The 17500-nt window shown below is 38.2% G+C and overlaps 1 protein-coding gene across 1 annotated transcript in view; it reads left to right on the plus strand.

The window, feature by feature from the left end:
* LOC115210778 (solute carrier organic anion transporter family member 2A1-like) overlaps positions 1–15146 on the plus strand; it is a 54748-nt gene extending 39602 nt beyond the window's left edge. The window contains exons 9-12 of the mRNA XM_029779500.2: positions 95–254; positions 1550–1707; positions 7107–7171; positions 13650–15146. Of these exons, the coding sequence (XP_029635360.1) occupies positions 95–254; positions 1550–1707; positions 7107–7171; positions 13650–13900 (634 nt within the window). The 3' untranslated portion in view covers positions 13901–15146. The remainder of the gene's footprint in view (positions 1–94; positions 255–1549; positions 1708–7106; positions 7172–13649) is intronic.
* Positions 15147–17500: the final 2354 nt, after the last annotated feature.

The raw sequence follows: 17500 nt of genomic DNA on the forward strand, positions 1-17500 counted from the left end.
ACTATTATGATAAACATTATGACCATTTATGTCTTTTGTGTATGTAATTTCGATTCCTATATTCTTCTTTAAATTTGACATTTCGCATATTTAGAAGAGACCTTGCAGTTAACGAGATCGGATATAACCCGCAGCATTACTGCTTGGGTTGTGAATGCTCAGAAGATGAGTACAGTTTACTTTGTGGTGAAGATGGTCGAAACTACAGATCCGCATGCCATGCTGCTTGTCAATACCTTGATATGCAGACTTTTGTAAGTCCACACAGTTTTCTGTTTTTCTTATATACCATCCTTCAAATAGGATGTCACTTATAAACTCTGCCAGTGATAGAGAAAAAAACGTAAAGCCGTGTGTTGAAGACTTATCCCTAATAATATCATATACAGTAGTACAGCACATCAAACTTATGAGATTTGTTGTTGTATTGTAAGATAGTCAGCGTGAGAAAACATAGCACTAATGTTCATATAAAATCTATAGATTCACTTAATATCTGTAAGTTCATATGATATCTATAAGTACTGAAGATGGCTTAGATTGAATCAGCTGAAATGTTTTGCTGCTCTCATCCTCTCTTCGAGAAATAGCTCTAAGTAGCCCAAGTTTAAGGCAATGAGCAGGTAGAATCGTTAGCACATCGGGCGAAATGCGTAGCCGTATTTCGTCTGCCGATACGTTCTGAGTTCAAATTCCGCCGAGGTGACTTTGCCTTTCATCCTTTCGGGGTCGATAGATTAAGTACCAGTTACGCACTGGGGTCGATGTAATCGACTTAATCCGTTTGTCTGTCCTTGTTTGTCTTCTCTGTGTTTAGCCCCTTGGGGGTAGTAAAGACATAGGTATTTCGTCTGCCGTTACGTTGTGAGTTCAAATTCCGCGAGGGTCGACTTTGCCTTTCATGCTTTCGGGGTTGATAAATTAAGTACCAGTAACGCACTGGGGTCGATATAATCGAATTAATCCGTCGTCTCTCTGTCCTTGTTTGTCTCCTCTGTGTTTAGCCCCTTGTGGGTAGTAAGGAAATAGCTATTTCGTCTGCCGCTACGTTCTGAGTTCAAATTCCTCCGAGGTCGACTTTGCCTTTCATCCTTTCGGGTGCGATAAATTAAGTGCCAGTAACGTACTGGGGGTCGATATAATCGACTTAATCCGTCGTCTGTCTATCCTTGTTTGTCTCCTCTGTGATTAGCCCCTTGTGGGTAGTAAGGAAATAGCTATTTCGTCTGCCGTTACGTTTTGAGTTCAAATTTCGCCGAGGTCGACTTTGCCTTTCATCCTTTCGGGGTCGATTAAATAAGTACCAGTAAATCACTGGAGTCGATATAATCGACTTAATCCCCTTGTCTGTTCTTGTCTGTCCTCTCTATGTTTAGCCCCCTGTTGGGCAATTAAGAAATATATATTCTGTTGAAAGTTATTCTGGGTTTTCACTATGTTCAGTAATTTTGCTTTTATCAACTTTTATCCGTTTATTTTTACTTGCATCATTAATCAATACACCTCAAACATATGCTTTACATTATTAAACAATATGTCTTCTTTTCAGCAATATTCCAACTGCTCGTGCATTGGTGGAAATAAAACAGCTCATTTTGGTGCATGCCCAACTAACTGTAAGGCCGGTTTATACTTAACAATATTCAACTCAATACATTCAATATTAATAGGTATAACAACCAGTCCGCATATAATCATCTTAATGAGGTATGTTGCTTCCTTGTTTTCTCCCTTTTTTTTTATATCATATGTCAAAGCAGATAGAATTGTGAGTGATGTTGTGGAGTAGTTATGACAGGCGGCGTAGAGGCAAACAAAAAGTAAGTGGAGGATTAAGAAGTTCTCTTCGCCACCCTCCTGGTTCCGGTTACGATCACACTGCATGGCAACTTGAACAGTGACGGTCTATAGCAGTGCTTTTCAACCTTTTTGCTGGGGCGGAACCCCAAGGAAACATTCCACTGGCTCGAGGAACCCCTGTGCAATAATTTAATAGTCTTCTGCAAACATATCTAAACAGGAGAATTAAAAATTACTGCCGATTTTAGCAGTTTTGTAACTTCTTGCGGAACCCCTGGACTGTACTGGCAGAACCCTAAGGTTCCGCGGAACCCTGGTTGAAAACCACTGGAATTTTGAGAGACTTTCTATCTGTTTCCTCCGCTGTTGTAAGCGTATAAGAGATATTTTCACATTCTTCTTATTTTACTCACAGCTAGGCTTTGTAATGCTCAAATTTATTTAAGTTCTCTTGATTCACACTGTGTTGTGCATAGCACACACTCACACACACATACAACATGGTGCCATCAACGTCAGACGTAGAGAACCGTTAAAAATTTATTTTTGAATATTTCTTTCTTCAATAACACCGATTCCTCTAACCTAAATCAATAACTGGTTTATTTCATCAATTATAAATAAGAGAAACACCTTTTACTTACAAACGTAGCATTATTTAGACCGACTTTTACAAAATACGTGGAATTTCGCTAACACGATCAAAGCTGAAACTAATAACAGCACCACCAATGCAAATAGCACTACTGATCTAGTAAGCTGTTTAAGAAGACGTGAGTTTTTGTTTTTTTTCTTAAGCACTCCGTCGGTTACGACGATGAGGGTTCCGGTTGATCCGAATCAACGGAACAGCCTGCTCGTGAATTAACGTGTAAGTGGCCGAGCACTCCACAGACACGTGTACCCTTAACGTAGTTCTCGGGGATATTCCAGCGTGACACAGAGAGTGACAAGGCCGTTCCTTTGAAATACAGGTACACAGAAACAGGAAGTAAGAGTGAGAGAAAGTTGTGGTGAAAGAGTACAGCAGGGATCACCACCATCCCCTGCCGGAGCCTCGTGGAGCTTTAGGTGTTTTCGCTCAATAAACACTCACAACGCCCGGTCTGGGAATCGAAAGCGCGATCCTATGACCGCGAGTCCACTGCCCTAACCACTGGGCCATTGCGCCTCCACAAGAAAACTTGAGTACTCTTCTCATTGTACACAGGTCTTACATCTAAGCTAAGATGCTATAAAAAAAATAGGATCTTTTCGGTTTGAACGGCAGTTTTTTCTAGCGGTGTCATATGAAATTGTCACCCATAATTATGACCCTAGTATCGATCTATTGCATTTCAATCTGTTTTAGAGTTAGGGTTAGTTAGGGGTGGGGAAGGGTATCTTTTTTTTTTCACAAATGTAAATAAGCCCAATCTGTTTCTTAAACGAGGGTCATATTCATACGGCACAGAATGTTTTTTTTTACCTCAATAGACGTCAGTGATTGGTTGAAACTGCAGAAATTGAAGAAAAAAAACAAACAAATATCTTACAAACTATAGAATTTTCTCAATAAAGCCAAGAGAAAAAGATGTTTTATAAACACATTCTACCAGTATACGAAGTTTAAAATTCTTTAGTTACTTAGGAATTATGTTAAAAACTGCCGTTCAAACCGAAAAGATCGAAAAAATAGCCCGTAATGACTTCTATCAGATACATGAAGCGGCCAAAAAAGTACTGAGACGAAGATCACTCCAACTTAAATATCTTTACGGTGAAACAGCCTTTGATAAGAAGTATCTTTCTTCGAAGAAAAAAACCTACATACATATGTGTGCGTGTGTGTGTGTGTGTGTGATAGATACATACATACATACATACATACATGTAGATGTGTGTATGTATGTGTTCACAAAAAAGTTTACAGTGATTTTGTAGGTTCACCATGGGTAGCTTCCTCAAACTGTCTAAGAAAGATAGTGTATAGCGAGTTGTTCCCTGTTAATACTGTAAATCATTGCAACAAGATATGTTTTATTCCATATTAAGTAAGTTATTTATAGGTTCGCCTAAAAGAAAAAAAAAATATTAATTCTCATGACCCTATACTTTTCAGAGCCCCTGAGAATTGTAGCATGAAGGGAGAAAGTTTATCTTCGACCTAACCCGAATGCTTACAACAAAGCGAAGTTGGCTAGAGCCTTGGTGACTGTATCAAGCCAAACAACGAATTAAGAAGTCTACCATGGTATAACTTGAACTCAGAACACAAAGCGCCGAAACAAATATTGTTAGACACCTTGTACAACTCTCAAACAATTCCGCCAATCCACTATTTTGCGCCAGGGATATATTTGTTGAGTCAGAAAGCATAAAAAGCAATTTTGACCTCGAATGTTATGGGATTTGAGCTGTCAGCATTACGCTGTCCTGTAGCGCCATACTACGTTGTCTTCTGTTCTAATGACACAGCCACTAAAGTATATTTATCGAGTTTGCTCTAAATATTTGTATACGCAAAATAGGTCATGCGTCACGATTTCAATATAACAGGTTCACTTAAGGGACAAGCGTGCAACCGGGAAGCGCCAACGTGATCACTCGACCTATTAGAAATAGTAGCGAGACCTCATATCACGCTATACCGAATTAAAACTTTAAAAACAAAATAAATTTGAGGTGTAATTCTAGAAATAAAGATGAGATGCTCGCGGTTGGAACGCGGTTGGCAAAGGTCAACTCGAATAGGACAGTTCACTTCTTAGATTGAACATCAGCAACAACGAAAACAAGCGTGTGTAATCGAAGCACTTAAGATATCCGATATTTATCATCCGGTGTCAGTTTTAGTATTAATTACAATATTGGATAGAATTATTTCAGTTAGAAATAAACGTGTTTATATGTACGTGTGGAGAGAGAGAAGCGCGTTGTATGTGTGTGTGTGTGTGTGTGTGTGTGTGTGTGTGTGTGCGTGCGAGTTATATAACCCCTAACTCAAGAATGTCGAACACCCTTTGTTAAGCCTACAGTATTACCTAAGAATGTATAAATATAGCCGCATTACATTAGATAGATAGATAGATAGATAGATAGATATCATTAAATAACACATTACAATTTTTTTCTGTTGCAAACATCGGAATTATCACCTCCTACAAAATTGGTGATGCTAAATTCAGATCTGTCAACCAAATTTCTCTTGATGTTCAGAAATCCACATTGCAAGACGCCTAAAAGGTTGTTAGAGCGTTTAATAGAATGCTTCGGGGTTCGTTCCGATTCTCTCCGTTCTAAGTTCAAACACCGCTCGGGGTTAACTTTGCTTTTCGACTTTTTGCAGTTGTTAAAAATGTAAGCAATCCAAGGCAAAAGTGTAAGAATGTCGGATCAGATGCCCAACGTTATTTGCTACAGTTCTTTGCATTTAAGTTCAAATCCCACAATGATCATCGCCACCTTAGTAACTTGTGTGCCTTTAGCAGTTGATCTTGGATTTTTTTTCCTTCGTAAAACCAGCTCTATTTGTTATACTAAATAACTGATTCGTATGTTCATGCCAAATCATGCCGACCGCAAATAATACAACTTTATTTTACCATTCAACCAATCTGTTAACATAGCTTTGTACTGCGCACTGTAAATTTCGGGTGCCTAATGCTGTCCCTGTAGGTTCACCATGGGTAGCTTCTTAAAACTGTCTAAGAAAGATAGTGTATAGCGAGTTGTTCCCTGTTAATACTGTAAATCTGGAAAGACCAGATTCTTAACTGATTAGATCCACAGGATCAAAACAGCTTTTAACCCTACCCAATCAGCCACCGGCAATATTTTAACATTAAGCAGCTTGGATCCGCTGCTACCCAGACCCCGGCGAATAGTTTCTTATATACACTCGGGTTCTATCCCAGGTGGCAACCCGCAGACCCAAGCTTTTGTCAACTTCTTCCCACAATACTTGGGAAGAAACAAAATCTCTTTGCCCTCTAAGGGCTAGCTCGCAAATTTGCAAGCCTCCTCAGGGGTGTTAAATAGCAACCACACCGTTACATACATGACACCACTGGCAAGAAATTTTATAGATAGCAGATACTCTACCAACCCTTTCAATTTGTATCTTTTTAAAGAAGGCAATGGTGTAAGTCCTCAACACCACCGTCCTCTCTTCAAAGTCTTTCATCCAATGTTTGAGTAGGATAATCTACCACTCCAACGCAGTGTTGTTCATCTTTTTTGTCATGTATTTTGGGGAAAAAGTTCACAGAAAAACAAAAGTTTAAAGAGTTCAAAAATCAAAAATGAAGGAAGGAAGAAGAAAAGAAAAAACAATTCAAAAACACAGAAAACTATTCTTGTGGCTGTCTTGGTACTCCTGGCCAACTCGGTAATCCACTTGGAAATCCAGGGCACAAAGCAGTCACACAACAATTTCACCAAAAATGGATAAAAACAAAAAAAAAACACAATGTTCGCAATTATTGGAGTAGGGATACGCCCTACCACCACCACCACCACCAAAACACACTTCTCACTGCTAAGTGAGACTCTAAACACAACTTCAGGCAGACAAATGCCCGGAACTCAGTGGAGATTTCTGGGTCGACAAAATAAATAAACACGAGCAACAAACCCCCACTGAATCCACCCCCACCCCCACCCCCCAAAAAAACAAACGTCTTACCATGTAGTTGTGCTTCACTTGTTCAATAATTCACGACGTTAGTGTACAGCATCGTGACTCCTAGCAGTGCAAAGAAAAATACTGACCAACGCATGAGCAGAAGCAAGCTCCTTACCACACAGCTATGCTTGCACCTTTACAGGAAAAAATTAACAAAAAATGTCGAATTTAATTTCACAAAATCTGGATGTGATAAAAATAAAATTCTGTACACAGATTTGAAATCCATGCACCAATGTTACCCCGAAAATTCCATTTTGTTTCCTTGTTAAAAATACATTTGTATTACAGAGACGTACTTGCATGGCAAGTGTTTTGGTCTGCCATCTTGTTTTGAAACAAAAACGTTCGCAGCGCGGAAGACACAAGTTAGCCATTTAAAAATACGCAAATACCGTTAACTTCACTTAGATATTTTGTTTGTAAAAAGGTGTCAAAGGTTTCGTCGCAGTAACCAGATCGCAGTTTAGAGCGACGAATTTATTGATACCTTATTACACAGAATAAATGCTTTAGTTATGTAAACGGTCTTTGTGTGTTTCCGGATGGCTAAATCGTGTCTTCAACGCCGCTATGCAATTATGAGTTAGTGTATTTTGTGTTTTTACAAATAAATTCATTTTCAAAACTCACTTTCCAGGAGTGTTTTGGATTCAGATAAATCGATGGCCATAGCAGTCACTACATTTATGTGTTCAGTTTTCGGTAAGTATTTTACATTCTTTGTTGCTATATTTATTTATTTTTATTTATTTATGCGCCCTTTTCAAGCCTAGCCATGCTCATGGGCCCGGTTTTCCGGTTTCTATGGTATATGTGTTCTCCCCCCTCCCCCAGCTGGACGGGACGCCGGTCCATCGCAGAGTTACCCAAGAAACAGGAAGAAAGAGTGAGAGAAAGTTGGGGCGATAGAGTACAACAGGGGGTCACCCCCCCCCTGCCGGAGCCTCGTGGAGCTTTAGGTGTTTTCGCTCAATGAACACACACAACGCCCGGTCTGGGAATCGAAACCGCGAGACAGCTGCCCTAACCACTGGGCCATTGCGCCTCCACCAAATAAATGCGCCCTTTTTAAAGCCCAGCCAGGCTCATGAGCCCGTTTTCCCGGTTTCAGTGGCGTATGTGTTCCCCAGCTGGACGGGACGCCAGTCCATCGCAGCGTTGCTCATTTTTGCCAGCTGAGTGGACTGGAGCAATGTGAAATTAAGTGTTTTGCTCAAGAACGCAACGCGTCGCCCGGTCCAGGAATCGAAACTACAATCTTACGATCATGATGCTGATACCCTAACCACTAAGCCACGCGCCTACACATATTTATTATTAGTTTATGTATAATTGTGTAGGCATGTATAATAATGCAGCATCATCATCATCGTCGTCGTCGTCGTCTTCACTATCGTCATCTTCCTCATTGCTTTAGTCACCACTTTTCCTCCGTTTCCATCGGTTAGATGGAATTCTTAAAGTCAGATTTTCCAAGGTCGGATGCCTTTCCTGACGTCAACCCACACCTCTTTCCAAACAAGGTAATATTTCTCCATGGCCGGGAGACTAGAAACGAAGGGCTCTGCTTGTTTGACAGTGACGCTTGTTTATAACGACCCCGTCATGTAAACACAAGGAAGCACATACACACACACACACATGTAACACGTACACATAAATATACATGTACAATATATATAGGCGCAGGAGTGGCTGTGTGGTAAGTAGCTTGCCTACCAACCACATGGTTCTGGGTTCAGTCCCACTGCGTGGAATCTTGGGCAAGTGTCTTCTGCTATAGCCTCGGGCCGACCAATGCCTTGTGAGTGGAATTGGTAGACGGAAACTGAAAGAAGCCTGTCGTATATATGTATATATATATGCGTGTGTGTGTTTATGTGAGTGTGTTTGTTCCCCTAGCATTGCTTGACAACCGATGCTGGTGTGTTTACGTCCCCGTCACCTAGCGGTTCGGCAAAAGAGACCGATAGAGTAAGTACTGGGCTTACAAAAGAATAAGTCCCGGGGTCGATTTGCTCGACTAAAGGCGGTGCTCCAGCATGGCCGCAGTCAAATGACTGACACAAGTAAAAGAGTAAAAGAGTAAGAGTAAATACACACACAGACACTCATGATCGTAAGATTGTGGTTTCGATTCCTGAATGGGGCGACGCGTTGTACTCCATCAGGTGAAAGATAAATATTGTTTAATGAACACAGTATATATTTTTATAAGTTACTAATAGTTTCATGCAATATGTCGTTTTCCTTAAATGAAACTATTAGTAGATTGTAAATATATGAACTGTGTTCATTAAACGATGCGTATAATTCATTCACAAGGCTTTGGTCGTACCGGGACGCGAAAATTTTTTTCCCACGAGAGTTCCGGACCCCAATCATGTACTCATTTGCATACAACCAATCAGAGCTCAACTATCAAACTAATTCATGAGCACATAACAAGTGATGGGCGATAAGGTAAGGTCACTTGGGTAAGGAATGACCATGCTTCTTTTCTCTCTTAATAATGCTTGTTGTTCTCGTTCATATTTCAACCATGGCTGCCCCTGCGTAATTGTTTGTGTTGTTGTTTACTTTGTAAAACAGTAAAGGGGATAAGGTTGCTAGTACATCACCCTCTACCCACATTTTCCCCATCCACATCTTTACCATAAGGGGCCCTAGCAAAATCCGATAATAGGTATAGATGCAAATCTCTTTAATTACTTGTCTCCTAAAATCAGGCATGACTTGGCGATCGGTCGACTTACAACATCGTTCTTCGTCTTGTTTACTTGGTTGAGCGTGTTTTTTAACTTGACAACAAATTCAAGGTGAGCTCTGATTGGCTGTATGCAAATGAGTCCATTTCTGGGATCCGGAACTCTCGTGGGGGAAAAAAAATTTCACAGCCGGGACTTTAGTAAAAGACACTTGCCGAGGTTTCAATGTTGGAAGTCTGGACCACACTTCACATGGTTGAGAAGCAAACTTCTTAAACACACAGCTAAAAACATATATGAGGTTTTATTAGTTTCTGTTCCCTCTGCATGTTCGAAAGTCACACTGTTGTGAGTATCATCTGCATATGTGTAACGTTATAAGCGCTTGTGTATATTGTGGGTGCGTGGATATGCGCGTTTATTTTTTTTTATACATGCGAACGTATATACGTATATATATATATATATATATATATATATATATAATCAACGGCAGCTTTCGTCCTATATTTATGGACTGCCATATTAGCTTGGCGATAACTGTTAATATCCAGTACTGCTGCCGTAGTCTCCTTAGAGAGACTTAGAAATAATAATATTTCTATTATATATATATATAATTTAACCAACATTCTCACCTATATATATATATATATATATATATTATATATATATATATATGTAGGTCCCGGGTTGAGTCGGGGTTAACCACAGTAAATAAGGTACTCAATACATAGCAGAGTAAATTAATTTATTTTATAGAAGGAGCTTCTACAGGACTAGAACTGTTTCATTCAAAAGAAATCATCAGGAAGTTCTAGTCCTGTAGAAGCTCCTTCTATAAAATAAATATATATATATATAATATATATATAGTATATATATATATATATATATATATATATGTGTGTGTGTGTATATATATATATATATATATATATATATATAACATCTACATTCCTAGCATGATGTATCATATTGCACTTATGATTGGTGCACACTTTGTATTATAAATTCCTTGATACGAAATAAATCAGGCATAGAAAGCCTTTTTCGAGAAGGGGGGTCACATGAGACATGGATCATCATAAGGGCTCTCCACTACTAAAATATACAGGGTAATTTCTCGTAAGCCTGTCGTTCAGAAAGTTCCGCCGGCCGCATTTTACCCATGATTGAAAAGATACTATTTAATGTCAGCATAAAATTTTGCATATATTTCACTATACATACACGTATGGGTACATATCGGTATCATAACTTTCGAACTATTCTTCTCTCCATTCTTCGCTAGTTCTCTCCATCCCTTTGTTGCTCCTTGATCATTCTTTTCCTCTTCTTCTTCTTTTTTTTCATCTTTTTTCTTCTTTTTCTTCTTTCTTTTTTTCTTTTTCTTTCTTTTTTTCTTCTTCTTTCTTTTTTTCTTCTTTCTTTTTACTTCTTTCTTTTTCTTTCTTCTTTTTTTCTTCTCTTCTTTCTTTTCTTTTTTTTTCTTCTTCTCTCTTCTTCTTCTTCTTCTTCTTCTTCTTCTTCTTCTCTCTCCCTCACTTCACCCTTCCTACATTTCCCAGTTCGCCGCTCTGTGCTCCAGACTTATTGTATTCCAGTTATTGTATTCCATTCTCCACTTTTTTGCCTGTCTTAGACCTGTCATCTTAACAGCCGTCTTAAATTCTATATCGTACATTTTGCGAGATACCATCACTTAATACGCCTTTGACGTATTTATTTCAAATGTACACTTCTTTGATTATTGTTTTATCGCTTTATATTCCTACACCTTTTTAGTCTCGTCCTTCCATTTATCTGACTCCATGTAGTCTTTGTTTCTTTGTCTCCTCTTTGCCTTGTCTTACTTAAGTGACTTTTGTTTATTTATAACCTTAAACCTAAGAAGAGTAATTCGCAGCTGCTTTGCAAATTGACCGAACAAATACCTATTTCTTTACTACCCACAAGGGGCTAAACACAGAGGGGACAAACAAGGACAGAAAAACGGATTAAGTCGATTACATCGACCCCAGTGCGTAACTGGTACTTAATTTATCGACCCCGAAAGGATGAAAGGCAAAGTCGACCTCGGCGGAATTTGAACTCAGAACGTAACGGCAGACGTAACGGCAAAGCATTTCGCCCGGCGTGCTAACGTTTCTGCCAGCTCGCCGAACAAATACCGTTGTATGCATACATACGAACATACTTACATTTATACATATACTCAGACAGAGAGACAGATAGATACATACGTCCTACGTCCTTAATGTTGGACGAATGGGAAAGGAGTGCTCAATACATGTTGTAGAGGATATGGTTTATTATTAAAACTGAAACAAAGAAAGAAACTCTCAACCTCAGTTTTAATTTCAACAAAAAGAACAATATGTGCTTATGTGCGTGTGTATGCATAAGTCATAAATTACACACGCATACATGTAATCTACTACATATGTGGGAAATTCTGTTTGTGGATGTGTTTGTGGAGTTGTTAGCTAACTCCTCCTACATTGTTTTATCGATTTTGATAAAACTTGACACGTGAGTAGAATTCAAGTCTGGAAACCTCATGGCTTACTCAGATAGTTGAGAAAAATCGATAATAGGGCCTCTGAAGGGATCCTTGTATATATCTAGTATATTTTATTTTAAAAACCAAGGGAAATAACCTATTCATTTTCCTAAATTATCTGGTAAAAATGAAATTGAATATGATTATTTCTTAGTATTTGAACTGTTAGAGTTATTTTCGCAATTTATCCAGTACAACCCTTAAACAAGTAAATAGTATTTTCCTAAACAATAGATCCACTTATTTCGGTCAGTGACTTATTCACGAATATACCAACACTAGCGCCCCTGAGGGTAATATTCTCTGGGAACGAACAAAAGCCCTTTTCATAGTTATTTATTTTGAATTGTTATCTCATATCTGATTAGTCTGTTATTTCGTAACATACTTCACGATTTTAGTATACATAACTTATTAGTATTTCCACCCATGTTTTATATATTCTGGGAATTCATTAAAGCTCTTTTCGGTGCTACTTTATTTGAATTCTTACTATCGGGTAACTAATTTCATGTTATTACATAACTGACTTCATAATCTAAGTATTCATAACTTATTGGAAATTCCTAAAAACAAGACAGTTTGGTATTCTCTGTAAGTGCACAAAAACCGTTTTAAGAACTACATACTTTGTATTGTTGTTACTGGATTAGCAAGACAATTATGAGAATGGAACCAAGGGATAAGCCCCGCTTTCCCGGGAATTACCGGCTACGTCAGCTAGTGTATATATACATACATACATACATACATACATACACACACACACACACACACACACACACACACACACACACATATATATATATATATATATATATGTAGGTCCCGGGTTGATTCGGGGTTAACCACAGTAAATAAGGTACTCAATACATAGCAGAGTAAAATTAATTTATTATATAGAAGGAGCTTCTACAGGACTAGAACTGTTTCATTCTGAAGATTTCTCTTGAATGAAACAGTTCTAGTCCTGTAGAAGCTCCTTCTATATATATATATATATATATATATATATATATATATATATAATATATATATAAAAATACTAAATGGGACAAGAACGCAAAACATTCAAATAGACGATACAAAAAAAACGGACTGGTCATTCGAAGCCTCTAATCTTCAATCAAGAACCGGGTCATCCACGCAATTTCGGCTGATTAATCTTGAGATCGCTCCGATCCGGCCAGCCCCAAGGAAAAACTAAGCTACGGGCATTAGATTTCTTGGATAAAATGATCGAAAGTATACGAAACAAGGACAGAAAAACGGATGATGCCACACGAATATAAATACAAAAAAAAACAATAATAATAATAACAGAACAAAAACAACAGGTGTCTTTCGACTTTAGACAGTTCAACTTAGCTTAGCTGGCGTATTTGGAAAATAATGCCTTACGGCAGACGAAGAAATCGATGTTGCGTGGCGGTGCTCAGAAGCCGAAAGGCTAGTTGACCGGCGGTCACGTGAGAAGAGAAGAGAGAGAAAAAAGGAGCAAAGGAATCAAAGAGAGAGAGAGAAAAAGAGGGACAAAGGCAGCAAAGAGGGGGAGAAGAGAGAGAAAGAAGGAATTAAGGAGGGGAGAAGTAAGAGAGCGTGCCAAGGATATATAAATATATACATCTATATATATATATATATATATATATATATATATATATATACATACATACATGTTTAAGCATGTGCGTATGTGTGTATGCATATGTAAACCTACGAATACAGATGTATATGTTTAAGTATACGTATGTATACGTGCATATATATACTAAATCTGTATCAGTGCTTTTGTATCTCTCTCTCTCTCTCTCTCTCAGTATGTATATATGTGTGTGTATTGTATGTGTGTACTTATATACATACATACCCTATCTAATTCCATTTTTTCCGTTTTTCATTACAGGCTTTTTTCCGGGTCCGCCATTGTTTGGTCTCATTGTTGACAATACCTGCACCAAATGGAATCATCTGCCATGTGATGGAGGAAGGGGTTACTGTAAAACTTATGACATCGATAAATTTAGGATTCGCTTCTTCTCTCTTTTGGGAACCATTGACTTACTCGCCTTCTTGTCCATTTTCTTAGCAGCAATACTTTCTTATTGTTCTAGGAAGAAAGCTAAGAAATCTAAAAATCTAGCTATCCGGAACTGATATCGAATTACTTCACTTCAATGAAGTAATCCCCTGACATTCTTTAATCAAAATTATTTATTATTAATTAACTAATATAGCATTAACTTTCTAACATTCTGTGTAATTGCTTAGGTGAAGAAAAAAGGTGAACAAATCTGTAATATGATCTGTTTATTGCCTAACGTAAATAATATAACATCATTGAATCCGTTAACCAACAGGATAATCCCTTCTATTATGGGTACCCATACGCCCACTTTCTGGAAGGGGGAGTAGTCGATTACATTGACCCCAATATTTGACTGGTACTTATTTTATCGGCCCCGAGAAGATGAAAGGCAAAGTCGACCTCGGCAGCATATGAACTCAGAACGTAAAACCTGAAGAAATGTTGCTAAACATTTCGTCCGGCATGCTAAGGATACTGATAGCTCGCCGCCTTATTAACAAATATAATAAAGAATACCTTACAAGGATGGTTAATTACCATACAGAAAGACATTTAATGAATCTCTACGAGCCTCAGTTGGTGCGTCTATATGATCATTTGACCAACTAGAAATAGCAAGCAAATCCCACTTTACTGTCTTAAAAATATGAAGGACACATGGGATAATGTAATCTTAGATATGTTTGAATATGATATGTCTGAATATGAAGAGATGTGAAGAATATAGCTGGAAATCATTTGATTGCAGATACATTGGGTTTTAAAAATTCCGTATACGCAGTTCCAGCAGTATTTAATTAAGATACCCATTTGTGTATCATACTTAATGCATAAACACGCTCGATAAACTAGCTATTATAGTATTTGTTCTGAAATAACAACTCCTGTAGACTTGCTGTGTTAGGGTTTAAAAAAGGGTAAAGACCCCTTTCGGTCATGAATGGCCATTGGAGTGCGGACTTTTAGAACCTTTTTAAAGGCGCCTACTCGCAGCCAGCCACATGCACGGACGAAAATTAGTCGTTTCTGATATAGAAAGTGAATAAAATAGTCCACTAATGCTACGAACAGCTTCCCGGCGGAATAAAAGTCCAGTATATTTAATTGAGGCAGTATTTAATTAAGATGGCCACTTATGCAACATATTTAATGTATACATAATGTTAATAGGCCAATGGAGAATGGCGATGTACCGTAAAAGAGGGAATACAAAGGAGTGACAAAGAGAGAGAGGAGAAATGGAAAGAATGGAAGAGGCGTAAACAAGAGACTATGGCACTACAACCAGCCAGGAACAGTCTTCGCTACATTTGCGGTACCTGCCAGAGGGAGTGTTTGTCCAGGATAGGACTACACAGCCACAGCAGGAAATGTATCAGGACATGAAATATAAAAGCCGGACTAGACTACTTCATGCGCAACTCCATTGTCTCCCGAGACAGAAAGGATGCCAATACAATACAATAGGCCAGTCACTGCAGTATTTGTCTTGAAGGCCAAAATGCATCTGGTACTCTCTCTTGAAGGCCAAAATGCATCTGGTACTCTCGCAGGCCGCTACTGAGACAATTTTTCGTCTCATTTTGATATTCATTGTGCTTTTAACACGGCGAGTTCATAGGAGATATTATCTTAGAAGAAATATTGCAGCAACTAGCCGGTCGACAGTGTGTATACAATATGCATGATACACTGATCGCTATATACAATAACTATTTATTTTTTTCAAGAAGTTTACTTGAATACAGTGGCAAATTATATTTTTTAGGATACACTGTTATAGATCGATTCACTTGACTATTCATAGTTATATGTTTTATTCGTAACGGAAGCAGTGTTGATACTGAATAGAAATTTTTATATCCTGTTTTATGTGGATGTACTGTAAAAACACTGTAAAAACACTGTAATACTGCTAATTGCAACACCAGTGCCTGATTAGTCACTATTTTTCTATTTATCAATGGAAGCTACGGTGGTAATAGATATCTCCTGCTGATGAAGCACAAACACTCAGAAATCACGTGATCTAGCAGTTTTGCCACCAATGCTAGACAACTTTTGTCTGCTACCGATATTTCTGTACTTTTAAGCACTAAACGTCTGTACAATATGCTCTCCAAAATTAAAAATAATAATAATAATAAATGTTCCTTCTCGAGACATGCCAGGCTCATAAGGGCCGGTTTCCCGGTTTCAGTGGTGTAGAAATTCCCCTTCTGGACGGGACGCCGGTCCGTCTCAGGTTTACTCATTTTTGCCAGCTGAGTGGACTGGAGCAACGTGAAAATGAAGTGTTCTGCTCAAGAACACAACGCATCGCCCGGTCCAGGAATCGAAACCACAACCTTACGATCATGAGTTCAACACCCTAATCACTAAGCCACGCGCCTCCACTCTCCAAAATTTAATACTCAGTATTACGGCATTCTTACAATACATTCATATTAAATAGCACATAAAGATTGCTATAATTATATATATATTTCTAAAGATTTGAGAACAGCATGTAGGGGAGAAAGGCAGCTTTATATTATTTAAGCTATCCTTGAAGCACTTCCGATGTAGTTTAACCTTCCAATTAACCATTTTCTGGCTAACTTCTTTGAACCCTTGATACATCTCATTTATTTCCTTTGTATTGTATTTTGAACTGATTAGTCATCTACGTGACCAAGTTTATTGATCTCACATCAAACTACAATTCTTCAAGTTGTTTTACTTAAATTATCGCGACGGTGAAAATCATCAAAACTAAACTTTTGAACCCAGTGAGTTACAACTACGGAATTATCTGTAAAATCCTCAAGCATTTATCGAAATAAATTTTTATAAATATGTTATATAGATTTCCTGAGATTTTATTAGTTTAGAGTGTGTTCCAAGACATATGTATGCCTGCTTCTTGAAATCGTATTATACTGCTTTAAAATAATCAACATTTGAAAATAAGATTAGGCAATTTTCTTTATAGAGTCAAGACGAAATATATTTTATATATATGCGAAGAAGTGGCTGTGTGGTAAGTCGCTTGTTTATCAACCACATGGTTCCGGGTTCAGTCCTACTTGGGCAAGTGTCTTCTACTATAGCCTTGGGCCGACCAACGCCTTGTTAGTGGATTTGGAAGACGGAAACTGAAAGAAGCCCGTCGTATATATATAATATATGTGTGTGTATGCGTGTGTGTATATATATTTGTGTGTCTGTGTTTGTCCCCCCAATTTGGACAATGTTATCCAATATGTGGTGTGTTTACGTCCCAGTAACTTAGCGGTTCGACAAAAGAAACCGATAGAATAAGTACTAGGCTTACAAAGAATAAATCCTGGGATCGGCTTGCTCGACTAAAGGCGGTGCTCCAGCATGGCCGCAGTTAAATGACTGAAACCAGTAAAAGAATAAAAGAATATATTGCGCAGACATAGTTGTGTAGTTAAGAGGGTTCAATTTGAAAATGTAGTATAGTGTTCAATCTCAATGTGGCACCTTGTGCAAGCGTCTTCTACTGTGGCCCAAAGTCGACCAATGTCTTGTGAATTTGGCAGACGGAATCTGTGTGGAAACACTTCGTATACCTTTGTATCTTTTTTTATCTTACTTGTCTCAGTCATTTAATTGTGGCCATGCTGGGGACACCGCAATGAAGAATTTTAGTCGAACGAATC

Source organism: Octopus sinensis, linkage group LG4 (assembly GCF_006345805.1).
Source record: "Octopus sinensis linkage group LG4, ASM634580v1, whole genome shotgun sequence".
In the NCBI taxonomy this organism is placed as follows: domain Eukaryota; kingdom Metazoa; phylum Mollusca; class Cephalopoda; order Octopoda; family Octopodidae; genus Octopus; species Octopus sinensis.